Source organism: Ascaphus truei, chromosome 3, assembly GCF_040206685.1.
Source record: "Ascaphus truei isolate aAscTru1 chromosome 3, aAscTru1.hap1, whole genome shotgun sequence".
Lineage (NCBI taxonomy): Eukaryota > Metazoa > Chordata > Amphibia > Anura > Ascaphidae > Ascaphus > Ascaphus truei.
Window position 1 is genome coordinate 274,474,823 of NC_134485.1, and position 18,605 is coordinate 274,493,427.

General features: G+C 38.7%; 1 protein-coding gene across 1 annotated transcript in view; it reads left to right on the plus strand.

The window, feature by feature from the left end:
• The window catches only part of UGGT2 (UDP-glucose glycoprotein glucosyltransferase 2), a 248,351-nt gene that overhangs the window by 101,217 nt on the left and 128,529 nt on the right, over window positions 1-18,605 (plus strand). Inside the window, exons 18-20 of the mRNA XM_075590844.1 lie at window positions 127-250; window positions 1,323-1,421; window positions 6,435-6,529. Coding sequence (XP_075446959.1) covers window positions 127-250; window positions 1,323-1,421; window positions 6,435-6,529 — 318 coding nt within the window. The remainder of the gene's footprint in view (window positions 1-126; window positions 251-1,322; window positions 1,422-6,434; window positions 6,530-18,605) is intronic.

The window sequence follows — 18,605 nt, forward strand, 5'->3', positions numbered from 1 at the left end:
CCTTTTGCTTCAGTATAACATTAACATTGTTTTACGTTTTGTAGCAAAGATGTTGCAATCTATTATATACAGTACCTACTGTACATATGCTCTGGTTAAAAACATTTTTTTTTACTTTATTTGTAGGGTCTCCTAAGTGATCATGTAGATGCAGTGGATTTTTTAATGGATCAGCCCAACATAGTTTCCCGACTCAATCCTACTATCCTTACCAATGAAAGGACGTATATCAATTTTATTTCAAGATCAGGTAAAGATTTCTGGCTAAAGTTGAATTCTTCTGAATGCCACTGTTCTATTCAAGAACAAAGTGTGATGTACTGTACAAGGTGTATCTGCACAAATTAGTAGCACTACGTACTTGTGTTTATAGTTTTAATTTACTGGACCCGAGTAATCTGAAAATTTGGCGAGAGATGTAGAAGGGTGTTAAACCTTTTCAGGAGAAGGCTGCATCACATTTTGTTAATTAACATAAAAGAGATGAGAGGATTGTTATCTGTGCATTGACCCATTACCCCTTTAAAGTAGTCCTGTTTGCATTAATTTGGAAAAGGCAACACTCTCTTGAGGATGTCACACTAGTAAGAGGAGATTAAGAGGACCTATTAACTGACTTCCCTTAAGATCATGGGCTCCGGTATCTTTACGTGCATATCTCTTATTTGCATGGTACATGTTCTGTAAACCTGATGTACTTAAGCTAAGAAGGCATGCCTAACAGCCTTTATGAAGTGGGTTATCCACCTTTTTTTCTTTGGCCTTCATTGGTATAGAAGTAATATCTTTTTAGTTTTGATAAGAATTAGCATGGGTAAATATAAAGGAGCATCCCCATGTCTCTCATAAAACTGCCTTCACATCAACAACACTTCTTTCTGACAACTGACTTTCCGCCTAGCTACAAGTGGAAGGGTGGCAGTGGCTTTAGTGATGCTGGAACTCAATGCGGTCACCTGATTACTTTTTAATAAAAGGACGTGCACTGGCCATAATGTAGTTCTAGTTGTAATTTTCATTCATTTTCTCATGTTTACTTTAATTGAAGTATTCCTGTGTTGTAAATCTAAAAAATACCCCATGAACGGTTTGCTAATAAATGACTGTAGAAAGATGATGTCATGACATAAGAGGGACTGCTGAGGATAATCTTACAAACAAGAGAGCAAGTTAAAGCTAAGTAACAACCACAGGAAGTGATGGATATCATCATTAAATAAATAGTACTGAAATTCTCTTAGCGGTCCTCTTGAGAAAGTTCTTCCTTTTAGATTTTACCTTTTTAACCATTTCTTTTTGTGATGTATATATACACATTACAGCTACATACAGTTTGCAAGATTACAATACTTTTTCCTATCTGGACTCGCAAGACAAGAGCGCTGTAATATCAGAAAATATGAAGTACCTCACAAAAGAAGGTATGTTTTCATCAACGATTTGAGCTTGGTTTAGTTATAACTCTACTAACGGCTCATATGTTCCGGTTTCTGTTATGTAATATACATCTGGCAGATGCAGTGATAGAAAAGTGAATACATACAGAGACAAGACAATGTTGCATTATACTTTCTTCATCTTAACCATCAAGTGTGGGGTAATTTCGTGGCATTTTCTACACCACAAAAAAGATAAACATTTTTTTTTCCTTGCGTCCAAGTCACATTTGTTTGTAGAGTTTCTTACATTTCATGTAGATTTGGGTGTCACACGTTTACATCTCCTCCGACATGTAGCTTTATTCCATGCTCATTCTTCACTTAACTCCTCCCAAACTCCTGGTAATACTTTCCACATCACAAACCCCAAAATGCAAACTAACTGGATGATTGATTTAAGTTTATAGTCAAACGTTTGTTTTATATAAAGGCTTTTTAAGGATGCAACTATGCTTCCAATATGTACATAACATTGGGTTATGTTTCCTAAACGTTGAATTACTGTTTAATTTATGAAGCTGGGGTTTATCAGGACTTCTGGTGCCTTAAAGAGCAACACTGCTTAGTAAATATGGCCCAGAGTCTTTCATGCATAGATTGTAAGCTGCATAGGAGAGAAGGGAATCCGGCCCACAACCCGTGACAGAATCCAGGGCACTTCCGGGTAATTTGAAAAAAACTTTATTCCACTCACAAACGAACAACAGGCTACACCACAACGCGTTTCACGCTCGAATCAGGGCTTCGTCTTGGAGTGGGGAGCTGTGGTCTGAGCCTGCATATTTGAAGTTAAAAAGCCCGTGAAAAACGAGTTTTAAATATTAACCTCTGAAGTACCAATACCATTACAACTTATAACAGGTGCACAGCTATCTTAATATATATATATATATATATATTATCACTGCTATCCTTGAACTGTGTGAACACATACTTGTCTCATTCTTATTAACAAATGAATAATGCACTGAACCGGTAATATAACAGAGATAAAATAAAAACACTGCATGCAACATGTCTAAAGATGAAGAACATTAAGGACAACATAAAGTATTTAACCCCTTATTAAAGACAAGGTCTGTAAATCAAACCTTGTCTATTTATCTCAATTTTTAGTAATAACATCTTAGAGAATGTTTGAATTCAAATATTAGATAAGTATATAAGTCCTAAATGACAGAAAAAAAGAAGAAATGGTTTGGGGGGGGAGGGGGAGGGTGGGAAGTGGAAAAGGAGAAGCGGGGAAGGGGGAGGAAAAAGGGAGAGGGAAAGAAAGAACAACAAGATAGAGGCAAAAGATTGCAGATACATAATAAAAATAAATATTAAACTCTAATACCAATGATTACAAGAAGAAATTCATAATGAATTACAAAGCAAGATCACAAAGCTGTCAAAGGAAACAATGCAGGTCCCATTCCGTATTTAAACCATTGGGTTGCAGTGTTTTCAGCGTGAAGATCCAATGTGCTTCACGCTGATGTAATATTTTAATGCGATCACCACCCCTGCGGGGCAAGGAAATATGTTCTAATCCCACACACGGTAGTGATCCCACTGAACCCAATGGACAAGTGCTGAAATGATAGGATACAGGATGCAACATGTCTTTGTTACGTATAAGCCGTAAGTGTTCAAGAATACGTATCTTGAGAATTCTACTTGTAAGGCCTACGTACTGTTTGTTGCATTTACATATTAATAGATGTACAACAAAATCTGTTTGACATGGGATGAAAGATTTAATTTTGAACCTGCGTGTTCCGTCTCTATCGGAAAAGTGAGTTGATTTAATCATATTCGGACATATTTTGCATCGTCCACATTTGTATGAGCCTAAAAGTTTGGGAAACAGAGAAAGTGGATTCCTATTTGACTTTCTAGGACGAAGCATACTTGGTGATAATGTATTTCCTATAGTAGCTGCTTTATGGAATACCACCCATGGACCTGAACATACCATCTTATGAATCAGGGGATCCAGGGCTAATGTGCCCCAATGTTTCCGAATAATGGACGTAATTGCCCCTGCTTGGTCACTAAAGTTAGTGACAAAGTATGGCGCATCCGAGCTCTCAACAGGACGTTTTTGTCTGGATTGACTTAGTCATGTTAATCAGTGACTCTATCAGTGGAAAGAGCTGATTCATAGGCTTGTTCCAAATCCTGGGCCTTATATCCCCTTGAAAGGAACCTCCCTTTCATCTCATCCGCCTTCCGAACAAAGTCCTCCATCGAGGAACAATTCCTGCGTAAACGCATGAACTGTCCTCTTGGGATTCCTTTGATCAGAGGGCGTGAATGACAGCTATTGGCGTGTAACAAAGAATTTCTGGCATTCTCTTTTCTGAAAATGTCCGATTTAATTTTGCACTCGATATTGATATAAAGATCAAGATCCAAAAATTGAATACGTTGCATATCATAGCTGTGTGTAAAATGAAGATTTAAATGATTATCAGCCAGATACTCAAAAAATGTAATGAGATCATCTTCTCCGCTTAGATTGTAAGCTGTCCAGGGCAGGGATTTCCTGTCCTATTGTCTGATTTTGTTTGTTTGCACTTATTGTACGCTAATTCCCTGTACTGTATTATCTCTCTTGTAAAGCGCTGAGTCCAGTGTGGGCGCTAAATAAAGATATTTATCGGCTCCTTGTGACCTTGGGCAAGTCACTTTATCTCCCTGTGCCTCAGGCACCAAAAACATAGATTGTAAGCTCCACGGGGCAGGGACTGTGTCTGCAAAATGTCTCTGTAAAGCGCTTCATAAAAAACTAGCAGCGCTATACAAGAACATGCTATTATTATTATTTATTATTATTATATACATGCGTAATACATAATGTGGCAACAAAGTTCCAAACTGTTTTATTAGCGTCAAGGTTAGCCATATTTAGAGCACCTCGGACGTTTCCAGGAGCTTTTCATGAAATTGTATTACGGCATGTAATCGGTTGGAAGATTTTGGTGGGGTTGCCGGCTAGGAAATATGCTAATGTGTATGCAAAGTATATTTACGAGTCCCATCCCACACTTCCTAAAAGGATTTCCATACCAACGATATAGACTTGATGAGCCTAAGGCACCATAATGACAGGAATGGTGTACTGGTGTACAACACAGCAGGCCTGGAATCCACAACCACTGCTTTTTTAGGCAGCAGCTTTAGCAGTGTGAGAAGCCAGCGGGTTGCATCAAACTGTCTGCACCACTGTCTGCATGTTTACCTCTAAGGGTTATCTATTTTGTTGAATGTAATCTTGAAAGGACTTCAAGCATCAAGTAATAGTAATATGTACTGAGGGCTATGAGTTAGTGAACCAGGTGAGATTCAATAAAACACAGTTTTTCTGACACACACAAGTAAAGGCAAGATAAAGCAGATGCTGAGAGAACGTTATATAACAAAGGGAGCTGGTGACTTGAGTTAGTATTTCTAATGTGATAAAGACAGTGGGCCATATTTACTAAGCAGTGTTCTGCCATAAGGCACCTTTGGTGCTGGAATACATTATAGCCTATTTAAATACATGGACTCTAAGGTGTTTTCCCATGGCAGAACACTGCTTATTAGATATGCTTCTCTATCCCAGAAGAGGATGAAGTACTTTGTACAGGTATTAGCACTCAATGAGAAGTAGAGCTCAAAACTGAGTATGCTGTGACAGTGCTGCTAGCCATCAGTTGGTTTAGCTCACACTGCTAGAGCTGCTGTTCTAAACATCAGAGGCTGTGTGGGTTCATCTTCTGATCCTGTTTGGACTGACACCATACCCCATTCTTCGGGTGCCATAGGCTTGTGAACCAAATAACACTGTGTGCTCTGGGAAGCCAGTGGAATTTCTGCACTTTGTAGAGTTTTTAAAAAAAAATTATTCTAAAATAAAGTATTTAAATTCATTTTGTGTCTGGCTATTTAGTGGCACAGTGAATATTGTTGTTCCTGTTCTGTTATACCGTTACCACCTTTTGGCATATCCTTCATGTAGCCCCAAAGTGAGTGCATATACCTGTAGTAGCTCCCTGCCCATGAATTCCTTTAAAAACAGACCACTTCCATGTCCTCTTTAAGTCTGAAACCATTCCAGTCATTAGATGCCTTAGGATTATCAACTCTATATAGTTGACATGGAAATCCTTTTAGAAAGTGTAGGATGGGACTAATTTAAATATACTTTGCATAGGCATTGGCATAGCTCCCAAGGTACCTCAGTTGTGCTCCTTTTTCAGTACAGGCATGTTTCCCAAGTATGGGACGTATGAAAGGATATATATAACTGGACACACAAAGTCCTGTCTCCTTGTCCTCTCCTTGTTCTCGTTCTCTCTCCTCACCCCCTCTCTCCTCCTCACCCCCTCTCTCCTCCTAACCCCCCTCTCTCCTCCTAACCCCCCTCTCTCCTCCTCACCCCCCTCTCTCCTCCTCACCCCCCTCTCTCCTCCTCACCCCCCTCTCTCCTCCTCACCCCCCTCTCTCCTCCTCATCCCACTCTCTCCTCCTCACTCTCCTCATCCTCCTCACACTCCTCCTCATCGATAAGTACCAGTAACAGCTGCACATGGTGATGCTCCTAACGATAAGTACCAGTAACCGCTACACATGCTCCTAACGATAGTGATTTTTTTGCGCCTAAAGTTCAGTCTGGTGAAGTGTTTTTTACCCACAATTGGTGTGCAGTTGGAGTACAAATGTTTGTGGCGAGACTTTAATTCCCACAATTCATCCTCGTTTCCTATTAAGATTATGATTGTAAACATTATTTAAATCGGCACAAATACTGGCAGGTGTTGTTCGTTTAACTTTTTTTTTTTTAAATAAGATTTTAAGATATATTCTACAGTGAGCAAAAAAAAGTGACTTTTTCATAGCGGTGCTGGTATTTTATTTCATAATCTTGCGTGCTATAATCCCTTCTATCTACTTGTTACGTTGCAGCTAATGTTAATTATGCTAACACTAAAATGCTTAGACTGTCTTATTTGTTACTTTCAGATGAGGATGTAATTTATGCAGTCACCATCTGGATTATTGCTGATTTTGACAAGCCAGCTGGGAGACAACTGCTTGCTAAAGCTGTGAAACACATGGTAACATGCTGCTGATTCATATTGCTTCGTATTACAATGTATTTAAGGTGGCTAGGATACTATCCTTGTAGTATGTTTTTACTCGGCAAAACACAGAAATTTAAAAAAAGACACCAAACACACAGCTATATTTCCCATTGTCTGATTTTTTAAACGTTCTCAGAGTTGCTTTTGTTTCCCCCTTCCCCCCTGGGAGATTACACATGCTACTACATGATTTGTGGTGCTTTAGGGCTGGACCCCCCGGTCTTTTGGTCTGCAGCTCCCTCGCCACGCCCCACCTCCCGGTCTTTTGGAACTGGCGCCCGCCAGTCTCGCGGGCGCGCGTGCAGCGGAGGTACTGGAGCCTCAGCCTTACCTGTTGGCTTAGGAGACTGGGAGCGATCTGCATTACGTTGAGACCAGGACAGGCTTTTCATCTCCTCCTTCTGAGTTGGTACTGTGCGCCTCCAGCTGTGATGGGCTCCATGGTGTATGGATGTCAGCCCCCACCACTGCATACTTTATCCCTCCTACCCAATGACTGATACTCAGACAGGAGGGGAGTGATCAAGGGCCTTTATTGAGTAGCAGCCACTGCATTAGCTTTACATACAGCGGTGCCTCTCAAGGTTCCAGCCCTATCTGGATGGTGCTACCCCGATAGTATGGGGTGTTGAGTCAGATGGTCCCCCAGGCCTACGCCTGAGGGTGGGCCCGCTCATCCTCGCAATGGGAGGGACTCACAGCCCATCTGCTTACTCCGAACTCCAAAGCAGGACTGAATAGGTTTTGGCTCTACCTCTTCTTCAGGAAGCAGGGACGGGCCTATGGACTGTACCTATCCCTGATAGGCTGCACACAGGCCATGAATCATCACCGCACTCCTGTCCATCGAAGGAGGAGCACAAGGGGGGGTTAAGAGGCCATAGATTTAACCTGTTACTGCCTGCAGCTAACAGGACTTGCATAACAGATATTCAACGGGGAAAGAGAGGTACTATGGGACATACCCTGTCACACATAATACCTGTTTTAATAGACTAATGTATTGTCTAATGCATTATATATAGTTATATAATATAATTTGTGAAAATGAATTAAATCACTCCACCTGGAATAAACCATTATGCTGAAAAACTAAATTTACACCATTTGTTTTCAGTGAAAAATGAGTTACCTTTTTAGTAACCATGCCAATATAGAGTTTTTATTTAGAACCTATAAAAAGTTATTGAAATCAGTGGAAAAGCTCAAATGTATTTGTTTCGCAAGTTCCCCTTCGTGACTCTCTTGCATTGTATAGTCTTAAAGCATGTGTGTAAGTTTTTGGTTTTGCTCTTATTTTTAGTGGATATATTGCGCATGAGTATTTTAGCTAGTGTGACGAATTGAAACACAATCTAAAAAAGCCTAAAGCTATAAATATGATGTATTGGTTAATAGATGGACAAATACGCATTTTATATTATTATTTATACTGACTGCAAAAATTTATGCTGAGAGCACATTCCTTTTTGTATTATGCTTAACTGACAAAATCAATCCATCTTATACTGTGTAAACAATATACATAAACAAGGGAAAATAAGTTTGCATTTGTTAAATTACACACATTTATTATATATTTATATTGTATGAAAAATGTTAACAATTTTTGGCATCTCAATCTGACAATGGCTATATCTAATCATAACACATACCCCGTTAGATTACACAGAAGCTGTGTGTGACGCCTGACGTAGCAGAGTATTTCTGTAAATACTATTTGGAGAGTTTGTGCCAGGATTTAGGCTGAAAAAACATGTACACTCAGAAATTCTGGGGACATCCGTAATCACACAAAAGGATGGATTTTGTAAGACTGAGGCAAAAATTAGACTCAGGCATAACCTCTATGAGCGCTTTTGTAAGATATATGAAGTACACTGTAACATATATTTTCTGTTATGACCCCAGTAGCAACAAGCTGTCATACTAAATTATATGTTAGAGACCAGTACTTCTAAACTTCAGTGTTATTATTTAGAGATGACCACAGGGCTAACATTTTCTGGTATCAACTTCTCTAAATATTGTCTGTATTGATTAACTGCATGGGGAAACTTTTTCCTTTGGTAGATGTTAGAACCAACATAACCTATTTTATTTTCATACTTGTATGAGGCAATATGTCAGAGTTGGATAAATATCTACGTCGCTTCAAAATGCTTTACAAGATATGTTTCAACTGTTAAGACAATAACTACCAAAGAAGAATTCTTACGCGTTTTAATTTTATTGCAAATAGCAGTGTTAAAGTATTTGGGATTGATCCTGAAAATGAACAATAGACCAGCAATAGAGACTCAACACCTTTTTATTTATAGAACAGGGGACCATGAAAACATTGGTGTAGTTACAGTATTTCGATAATGAACATGGTTGACGAGCACTTCCACCTAAGGCCTTACCGACGACAGATCATGGTTCAGTGAGTTGGAGACTCTCTTGTGAGTTTTTCACAGTGGGATAGAATGGGGCTAGGACAAACGTAACAATCCTGGACAAAAGTCTCTAAATTTAAACTTTAAAAAAGTATTTGTGGTTTGCTCACTAAACTACAGTATGATTGTGGCACAGAAAATCAATGCGAGTTTCCATAAGATTTTGTCTGTATTTTAGTAGTGTCCCTACCAAACATTAAATTATTTAGAACCTTTGTCACAAACAGCACACCTGTGAGCATGTGACTTGTATATTTGACAAGGGTTAATACACATCGCTATCTAGCTGATACACTTTTCACCTATGCAAGGTCCCTCATGTAGCACTGTTTCTCTCCCCCCCCCCTTCCCACCTCACCTCCCCTCTGGGAGATTAACTCTATTACTACAGTGTGGTGCTGAGGCATACCTGTAGGTTCAGGAGAGCTGAGATGATCTGCGGTGTAGTGGAGATCAGGACAGGCTTAGATTCTTCTCTGAGCTCATCTCATGGTGCGTAGCACCTCCAGCAGTAGTGGGCTCCAAGGAGTTCGGAGGTCAGCCCCCACTATTGCTCTCTTTCTCCCCCTGCCCAAGGATTGATATTCAGACAGAGGTATATTCTGAACAGGATCTTTATTGGGGACATCCACTGCAGATCTTCTCACAGCGATACAAGGTCTCAGAGGCTCCATACCTCTGGATGGTGCTTTCCCCTGGTAGTGTAGGGCATCTGTGGCTGAATCTGAGGTTCCTCCAACCTACAGGTTGAAGGTGAGCATGCTCATCCCACCATGGGAGAGTCTGACAGCTCTACTGCTTCCTCTCTCTTCCAGAGCAAGAACAGGACTGAACTCTAAATTTGGCATTCCCCTAATTAGGACAGATGGGGCGGGTTCATGGTCTATACCTATTCTTTATAGGCTTACACAAGCCATGAGTTACCACCTTACTCTTGTCCATCATAGAGGAACATGGGTGGGGGCACAAACCCATAGAATTAATCCCGTACAGCCTGCAGCTAACAGGACTTACATAACAGGGCGGGGAAAGACAGGTAGCATATACATACCCTGTTACACTCAAATGAATAATCTCCCCATACGTCCCAATATATCTTTACTAGCTCCACCACCACTCGCGCACTCTTTGGTCCCTGGTTACTAAGAGAAATATGTACTTAATACTCACATCTATTGTAGCAAACTATGTCCGGAAATGTAATTACTCTCTACAAAGCGTGCAAAGTTCAAATAGAGGCCAAAGACTATTACATTTTAGCTTTAAATTAAAAGAAAGAGTGCACAGAGAGACACAATCAATAAAAGATAGCGGTACTTTACTGTATGTAAAAAATAACAAGTAAAAAAACTTACAATAAAAAACGTTCAGATCTCCCGATCAGGTCACAGATGTAAAATGTGTAAATTGTGTTTGGTTAGCGCACTTATTGGCTTAATATCTTAATTATGCATATGTTGATGTGTGTAACTTGATTGGGATAACCCTGTGCTATATCTAGTGGTCTGACTACGCGCTGCATAACTGTGCCTTGAGGTACCTTATTGTGTGTGATACTGTTGAGCCTAGGAACCACCTACAGCTAATTGAGTCAACTGGGTGTCTGTGTATATCTATACAGTGTCCTTATTCTATACTAAAGACAGCATGGCTAGCAACCAACTGATATTTGATACCAGTAATTCCAGATGGAATGAAGCTGATTCCTTCTTTCAGGACAGCAATGAACTGGCCCTGCCTGTTCCTAATTGCAATGTGGAAACACTATGCCGCAATTTAAAGAAATTAGTATTTTCTGAAACCGGATTAAGGTGAGATAACAGTAGCCTAGAACAGGCAATAAAAGCTAAAAGGATCCCAAGAGGCCCACAATTGCTTAAAATGCCAACCTATGGGCTTGATAAGGAAGAGTTCTTGAATAAGTGGCATACAGTAGCATCATGGATTAATGCTCCTTCTTAATCATACAACTTCTAATTGAGAGGATTAATGCTCTACAATTACTGGAAACACAGATTGACAGTACAAAGGAAAGAAATATTGAACAAATGACTGAGGAATCTCTTGTAATATTTGAAAAAGGGTTAAAAGGCAAGTTGGATGTATATGAGATCCAACAGATGAAACTGAAAAAGAAAAAATATCACAGAGATAAGCTTGATTATGAAGGTAACAAACAGTACAATTGGTCTAAAAATACTGATTTGAGTACAACAATTGAGGGTGTACCCCTGACTATTATGGAGGGTCATAGTTCCAATCCTACTAGCCATTATGGCAGAAAATACCATGGGAATACTAATGGTAGAAATGAACACTATTACTATCGATCAAATAATGCTAGGAATGTATACACCTATGGTCCCACAACAAGAAGGGATAACTCTCAAAAGGGATATAACACAAAACCCATAATAATAATAAAAAACAGCAAAATGAATCTAGGAATGGGGGTAGTGGTAATCAATAGAGTAAACAAACACACAATGAGACTGAATGGAAGACTAAAGGGGTGTGTAAATACCCCAAACATTATGACAAAAAAGTAAAGTGTTGAACTCCCAGTTTCTAATCCATTCCAGGTCTTAACTGGGGACTTTAGTGATGAACCCCTGTTGATGTCAACCCCTGTCATTTTCCCACCACCCCTTTCAGTGTCTTTTTAGATAAGGGTCCGCACCAACCATTGGGAGCAATACCCAAACAGAGGAAAATTCCCCTGTAGTCACCGGACCTACTTCCCTGGTTGAGAGGGGGGAAGACACAAAGATCAAATAGGGGATGTAGAGGTAAGGGGAACAAATTCCAACAACCCAAAGAAACAACTTGCAGACGAGGCGCTAAAAATAAATGGAATATATAATCTATTGAACCATTTATTATCAGCCCCATAATTCGAGCTTCTAAGGAATGGTCTTATATTTGCCCCAACACATAGACCAAATGAGTTCAACCTCTACATTGATCTAAAGAGATTTTTAAGGAAAATTACGTTGAAAAGATTTTTTTGTTAAAAACCACCATAATTCTTCTGATAAAAACCAACGAGGAACAATGTCAGTAATAGATTAATCGACTATGGGATCTATAGACATATCTGATTGCAAAAATACTGACATAGATGAGGAATGGATTGATAACCAAACCCTTATGGATCTCCAGTTCATGCTGAATGATAATAGGAGAGTAGAGTCCATTCTTGACATGGAACCAGTATTGGTTAATGACCAGACCATAAGGGACAAGACTACACTGTCTGATCTGAATTGTCTATTGTCACTATTTGGATAGGGATAGTGCTAAAGGGATTAAGCACACAATGTTGAGGCCCAAATCTTTTTTTACCCATATGAGGCGAAAGGGCCATATACAGAGCTTTTTGGTAAACTGTTTGAACGGGAATTTAAAAGATTATGTAACAACAACCGTTACTATACCATTAATGATAACCTTAATGCCCAGGAAAGACAGGCTCTTAAAGAGCTTAATGAGAATGGTGACATTATAATCCGACAAGCGGACAAGGGAGGAGGTACGGTACTCTGTACTGACTATCTTAAAGAAGCGCACCACTTGTTAAATGATGAGAATTCATATAAACAGCTGGATAAGGATCCTACTTTTTCTCAGTTTTGAGGATACTGTTCCCCCCGGTGTGTGGTACTATCCACTTGCTAAGGTTTACATCTGTGACCTGATCGGGAGATCTGAATGATTTTTATTGTAAGTTTTGTGACTTGTTATTTTTTACATAAAGTACCGCTTTCTTTTATTGAATTTGTCTCTCTCTGCGCTTTTTCTTTTAATTTGAGTGTTTTACCTTTGGCCCCGTTGACCACGGGAGGAGCATTTAGCTGCAGGAGAGAAGTATCCGTAAAGATACCAAACAGTCAGCGCGCACTTACTACCGACAGCAACATTTTAGATTTGATATATGGTTAGGTTACAGAAAAAGATTACAAAAATATACAGTACAATAAATGCAGACCGTTTCATCATAAAAAGGAGTAAAACAGATTTATCTAATCACGTTACCACATAACCTCATCAGAATACTTCAGAAAACCAATACCCCCCCCCCCCCCCCCCTGTCCCCTCAATCATCTCAGAGACGGTAGTTCTCAGGTAACCTCACCTTCAGGACAAATGTAAAGAACAGGCTAGATCTTGACTCGCCATAAAAAGTTCTTTGTATTTTTAAGATACATGTGCAATTCAAATTAACCATTTGTGTGCCAGTTTATTAAAATACTAAATATGTTCTTGGTATTATCATGACAACCTTTTTATCTGTCACTGAATAAAGACTGTAGAAAGTGACCAGTTATGGATCCACCAAACTGAGTAGTTTCATTGCAATAAAACAGTCCTATGAACCACATGATGTCTTAGCAATTCCTCAGCTCTGGTTTAGTTCAGTTGGGGGTTTGAGACAATTCTTTTTATTCTATTCTATTTCTATATTATATAATATATTTTATATATATATATATATATATATATATATATATATATATATATATATACAGTGTTCGACAAACCTATACATTTGCACCCCCCGGGCGAGTGGATTTAACATAGTGGCGAGCTCCTATTGGCCCAAGCAGCACACGTGTGGTACTAGGTGGCGAGTAGATTTTTTTGTTCGGCGAGTAGATTTTTTGGTGATTTGTCGACCACTGTGTGTGTATATATATATATATATATATATATATATATATATATATATATATATTTGTCTCAAAACCCCTACTTATTCCCCTTATTATATAACAGGGATATATGATGGTTTGTGTATATATATATATATATATATATATATATATATATATATATATATATATATATATATATATATATATATATATATATATATATATATATATATATATATATACACACACATACACATACACACACACACACACACACATATACACATACACAAACCATCATATATCCCTGTTATATAATAACGGGGAAGGAGATTAGAGAGATAGAGATCGGTGATTTGTAATTGGCTATTTGCTAATATTTTATCCTATTGCTAATTTATATAATGTCAAATAAACTGTTGCTTTTGTAACACAGTTTCTTAACTTTTTAAAAAAAAAATCCTTAGAAATATGTTTATAAAAAGATTGGGAATCCATGGTTGGGCTTACAATCTTCTAGGCAGAAAAGTCCAGTTTTCTGAGGTAAAAAAGCTGCAATTATGGCTTAAACTTTCTAAACCAGATGTATAAAAGGAAAGAGACTGAGGCATTAAGAAACAACTAGTTGCATATAGGATAACTTACAGTAGGGATGCGCAAAGTGGGGGGGGGGCGTGAGATTTTCTGTGGGGGCGTGGCTGTTAGAGGCCCCGCAAAGGCATTAAAAATAAATGCCGAGGATCGCGCGATGCCTCTGTAACTTTTACTTACCTTGCAGTGACGCATCTCCATGGCAACCCGGCATCAAATGATGTTGCGTGGTGACGTCACGTTGCTATGTCGTCATAGCGTTGATGCCGCAGCCGTGCAGCAGGGGGGGTGGGGGGCGTGAGCCACATGGGAGAGGAGACTGAGGCGAATGAAGGAAACTTTACGCACCCCTGACTTATAGGATACTTGTTTGTTAAGCAACATTGTTTAAGAATTGTTTTCAATGCATGTTTTTGAATAAATCTCTAAGAAGCTTTAAGAACAGGAATTACTCTTCTGATTTTGGTTATTACCATTTTTTTCTGTTTGCTTTGTATACTCATTCTGTGTTTAAAAAAAACCCAAAGTAAATAGAAATAGCCATGTTAGTCCAGTGCAAATAAAGTAGTGAAGTAGATAGAGTATTGGCGGTCACTGCGTAGATAGGAACTCAGCCGTGGATGATGATTAAAATCAGCTTTATTCAAACATGGTGCTGGACATCACAGAGATTCATATCCTCTGACGCGTTTCGTTCCGTTAGGAACTTTATCAAAGAGTAAATGGAATCTCTTCACGCAGACCTTAAGTAGGCAGGTCCCCCTCCACCATTGGCTAGAAAATTTTGGTTGACACAGTTGAAAACACTTAGTGAATCACTGATTATAATTAAAGCCTCATGTGGAGAAGAGCCTTGCCTGCAAAAAGGTATATTGTGAATGCACAAAAACACAAAAACAGGTGATGACAGAAAACAATTAACAAGATACTAATTAATAAAATATTAAAAACAACTTCGAGTAATGTGCAGCAACCTGGATATAAAGGATATATATTATGATCAATTGCACCTGAAATTCATGATAGGAGTTAATGAAGAAAAACATTTTGTAGTTAACATCATAAAACTTTATCTATTTCACATTGCACTTTTCTTTTACAATCAATATCATTTTTATTAACACACAATTATTTTTTATTTGATTTACTTTTTTATTTACAAAATTTGGGTACCGCAATGGGCACAAGCTTCGCACCGTCGTATGCAAATTTATTTATGGGTTTATGGGAGTCACGTTTTATTTTTCACAGCAACAACTCATATCGTCATAATATCGTCTTTTACCGGCGATATATTGACGATTTGATTTTTATTTGGAAGGGGGATGAAAATTCACTTTTTTTGATTATCTTAACAACAACACGTACAATATTAAATTCACTTTTGAGCACCACATTAATCATATTCACTTCTTGGACTTACTCCTGTATATTGACGGAAATAGAACCATACAATCTGACATTTACAGGAAGCAGAATTCAAGGAACACACTACTATGTGCGCAAAGTTCCCATCCACGGTCTTTGATTAGAAATATTCCAGGGGCTCAATTTATTAGATTAAAAAAACTATGCTCAGACAATGAGGTGTTTCTATCTCGTGCAAAGGAGATGTCCGATAGGTTTTTAGAACGAGGATACTCAGCTAGAGATATAGCAACAGCTTTCGCAAAAGCAGATATTACTGAGAGGAGTGAACTTGTGTGTAAAAAAACTAGGAATTACACCTCTAAAAGAGATAGAGAAACACTGTCAAGATCGGACAATACAAAAAGTCCTTTCTTCATTAGTACATACAGTTCACAGTCTCAGGATATTTGCAGGATTATATCTAAACACTGGCATACATTATTATTAGACAAAGACATCTGCCCAATACTACAACAAGGACCAAGATTCTCATATCGGAAAGCCAAAACTTTGGCATCCCACCTGTCACCCAGTATGTTTAAGTCCAAGTCCAACTTAACACACATTACAAGTATTCCAAAAGGCTTTTATCGGTGCGGGAGTTGCTCCATGTGCCAGTATGTATCCCAAAGCAAATACATTTCATACAATAGTGATCTTAGGAAATACTACATAAAATTTTTTCTCAATTGTAACATCTCATTTGTTATCTATATTCTTTTCTGTGGCTGCGGGCACAAATATGTGGGCCGCACTATAAGACCACTCAGAATAAGAATAGCTGAACATGTACGTTTAATTAGGAAAAGGGACTTAAACCATCCAGTTCCCAGACACTTCACTCAATGTCCTCATGGTGGCATTCAAATTTTTTCCTTTTCTGCAATAGAACATATACCATGCCACCCTAGAGGTGGCAATAGGGAAAATACCTTAAACAAGCAAGAGATGTATTGGATATACACTCTCAACACTCTCCACCCATATGGCATTAACCATGAATGGGAGCTTAAACACTTCCTTCAGGGTTACATGTTGGGGGAGTCTTGAGAGTGTGTCTCCATGCATCTCAACATACATTCTTAGTTACTAATTCTAGTTACTGTTTTGATATGCAAGACCATCAAAATCATGTTCTGTGATCCAGTTATTATTGAGATCATGAATGTATACATATACATATATGCATAGGACATACATAGTTGCAATAAGTACAAAGGGCCTTGATGTAATCTTACTGTGATTCACATTTCAATTATTTACAATGTTGTGCATGTCATCATATTGATTTTTCATTATTATTTTGACATTGTATTTGTATTGCTTTTTTAATGCATAACCAACTTTTATGATGTTAACTACAAAATGTTTTTCTTCATTAACTCCTATCATGAATTTCAGGTGCAATTGATCATAATATATATCCTTTATATCCAGGTTGCTGCACATTACTCGAAGTTGTTTTTAATATTTTATTAATTAGTATCTTGTTAATTGTTTTCTGTCATCACCTGTTTTTGTGCATTCACAATATACCTTTTTGCAGGCAAGGCTCTTCTCCACATGAGGCTTTAATTATAATCAGTGATTCACTAAGTGTTTTCAACTGTGTCAACCAAAATTTTCTAGCCAATGGTGGAGGGGGACCTGCCTACTTAAGGTCTGCGTGAAGAGATTCCATTTACTCTTTGATAAAGTTCCTAACGGAACGAAACGCGTCAGAGGATATGAATCTCTGTGATGTCCAGCACCATGTTTGAATAAAGCTGATTTTAATCATCATCCACGGCTGAGTTCCTATCTACGCCGTGACCGCCAATACTCTATCTACTTCACTACTCTACTTCCCTGGCTGGGGCACGCAAACGATCCCCTGCTCTACAGGACGTATGTCACGGGACCACCTCCCTCTGCATCTGCGGGGCTTGCCGGTACACGTGACGCGTCGTGGGAATCACTCCCGCAGCAAGCAGGTCGGCGACAGCGATGACGTCATACTGAAGCGCAGCCACTGTGGAGCTGAGACCGGGAATTCACCGAGGGAGCAGTGAAGACACCAGGCGGGTAAGGGCAGCAGGCATCAGTTGGTTGTTTCGTGACTACAGGAGGGGAGTTTTCAAAGGGCTTCTCATCCTGTCTCTATACTAGCTCCTGCACAACGGGCCCCCCTCCCAGGTATTTCAAGTCTGCCTTTCCGTTCCCTCATTCATCTGTTTATGAACATTTAAAACTTCAATTGCAGTGGGATCGTTTCCTTTCTATTTCATGTTAACATCTGAGTGTGTTTATTAACCCATACCAAGCTACACACACTCTACAGAGCACCGGACACTATGGGGTTTATTCCCCTTATTCTATAGACAGTGCAAATAAAGGAGTACTTCAGTATTGGGTGAATCCGTGTTTTATTTGAACTAAGAATTGATATCTTTGGACAAGCTTTCAAGCGTTCTTACTCTTCCTGTGATAGGATACAACTTCATTCTCACAGTCATATTGATTGAGCGTTGTACTTAACACAGCAGGATGACACACACATCATAATAAATAAAATTAGGTCATTTTGGAAAAGATACTCCAGTTTTAACTTAGCCATATGGAAGGCTAATTTGCGCGTTACAAAAGAGACAGTACAATGCAGGGAATTCTAATACAATAAGTGCAACAGTAAGACAATAGGAAAGGAAATCCCTGCCATGGGAGCTTACAATCTAATATATAACCTTTTTACAAAGCTTCCATGGCTTCCAATGTTTGCATGAATACTGTAGTTTTGCAGGAGTGCAGTAAAATATTTTCTCTTTTCATATAAACATAAGAAACTCAACCTCTTAGTGTTCATTATGGTGACTTGTAGCTGGACATAGGTTCTAAAGCGTGGTCCATCTCATTATAAAGAATGAAATGCACATGCCAGTATGCCAACTTTTTGTATATGTAAATGCTCTCTCCAAC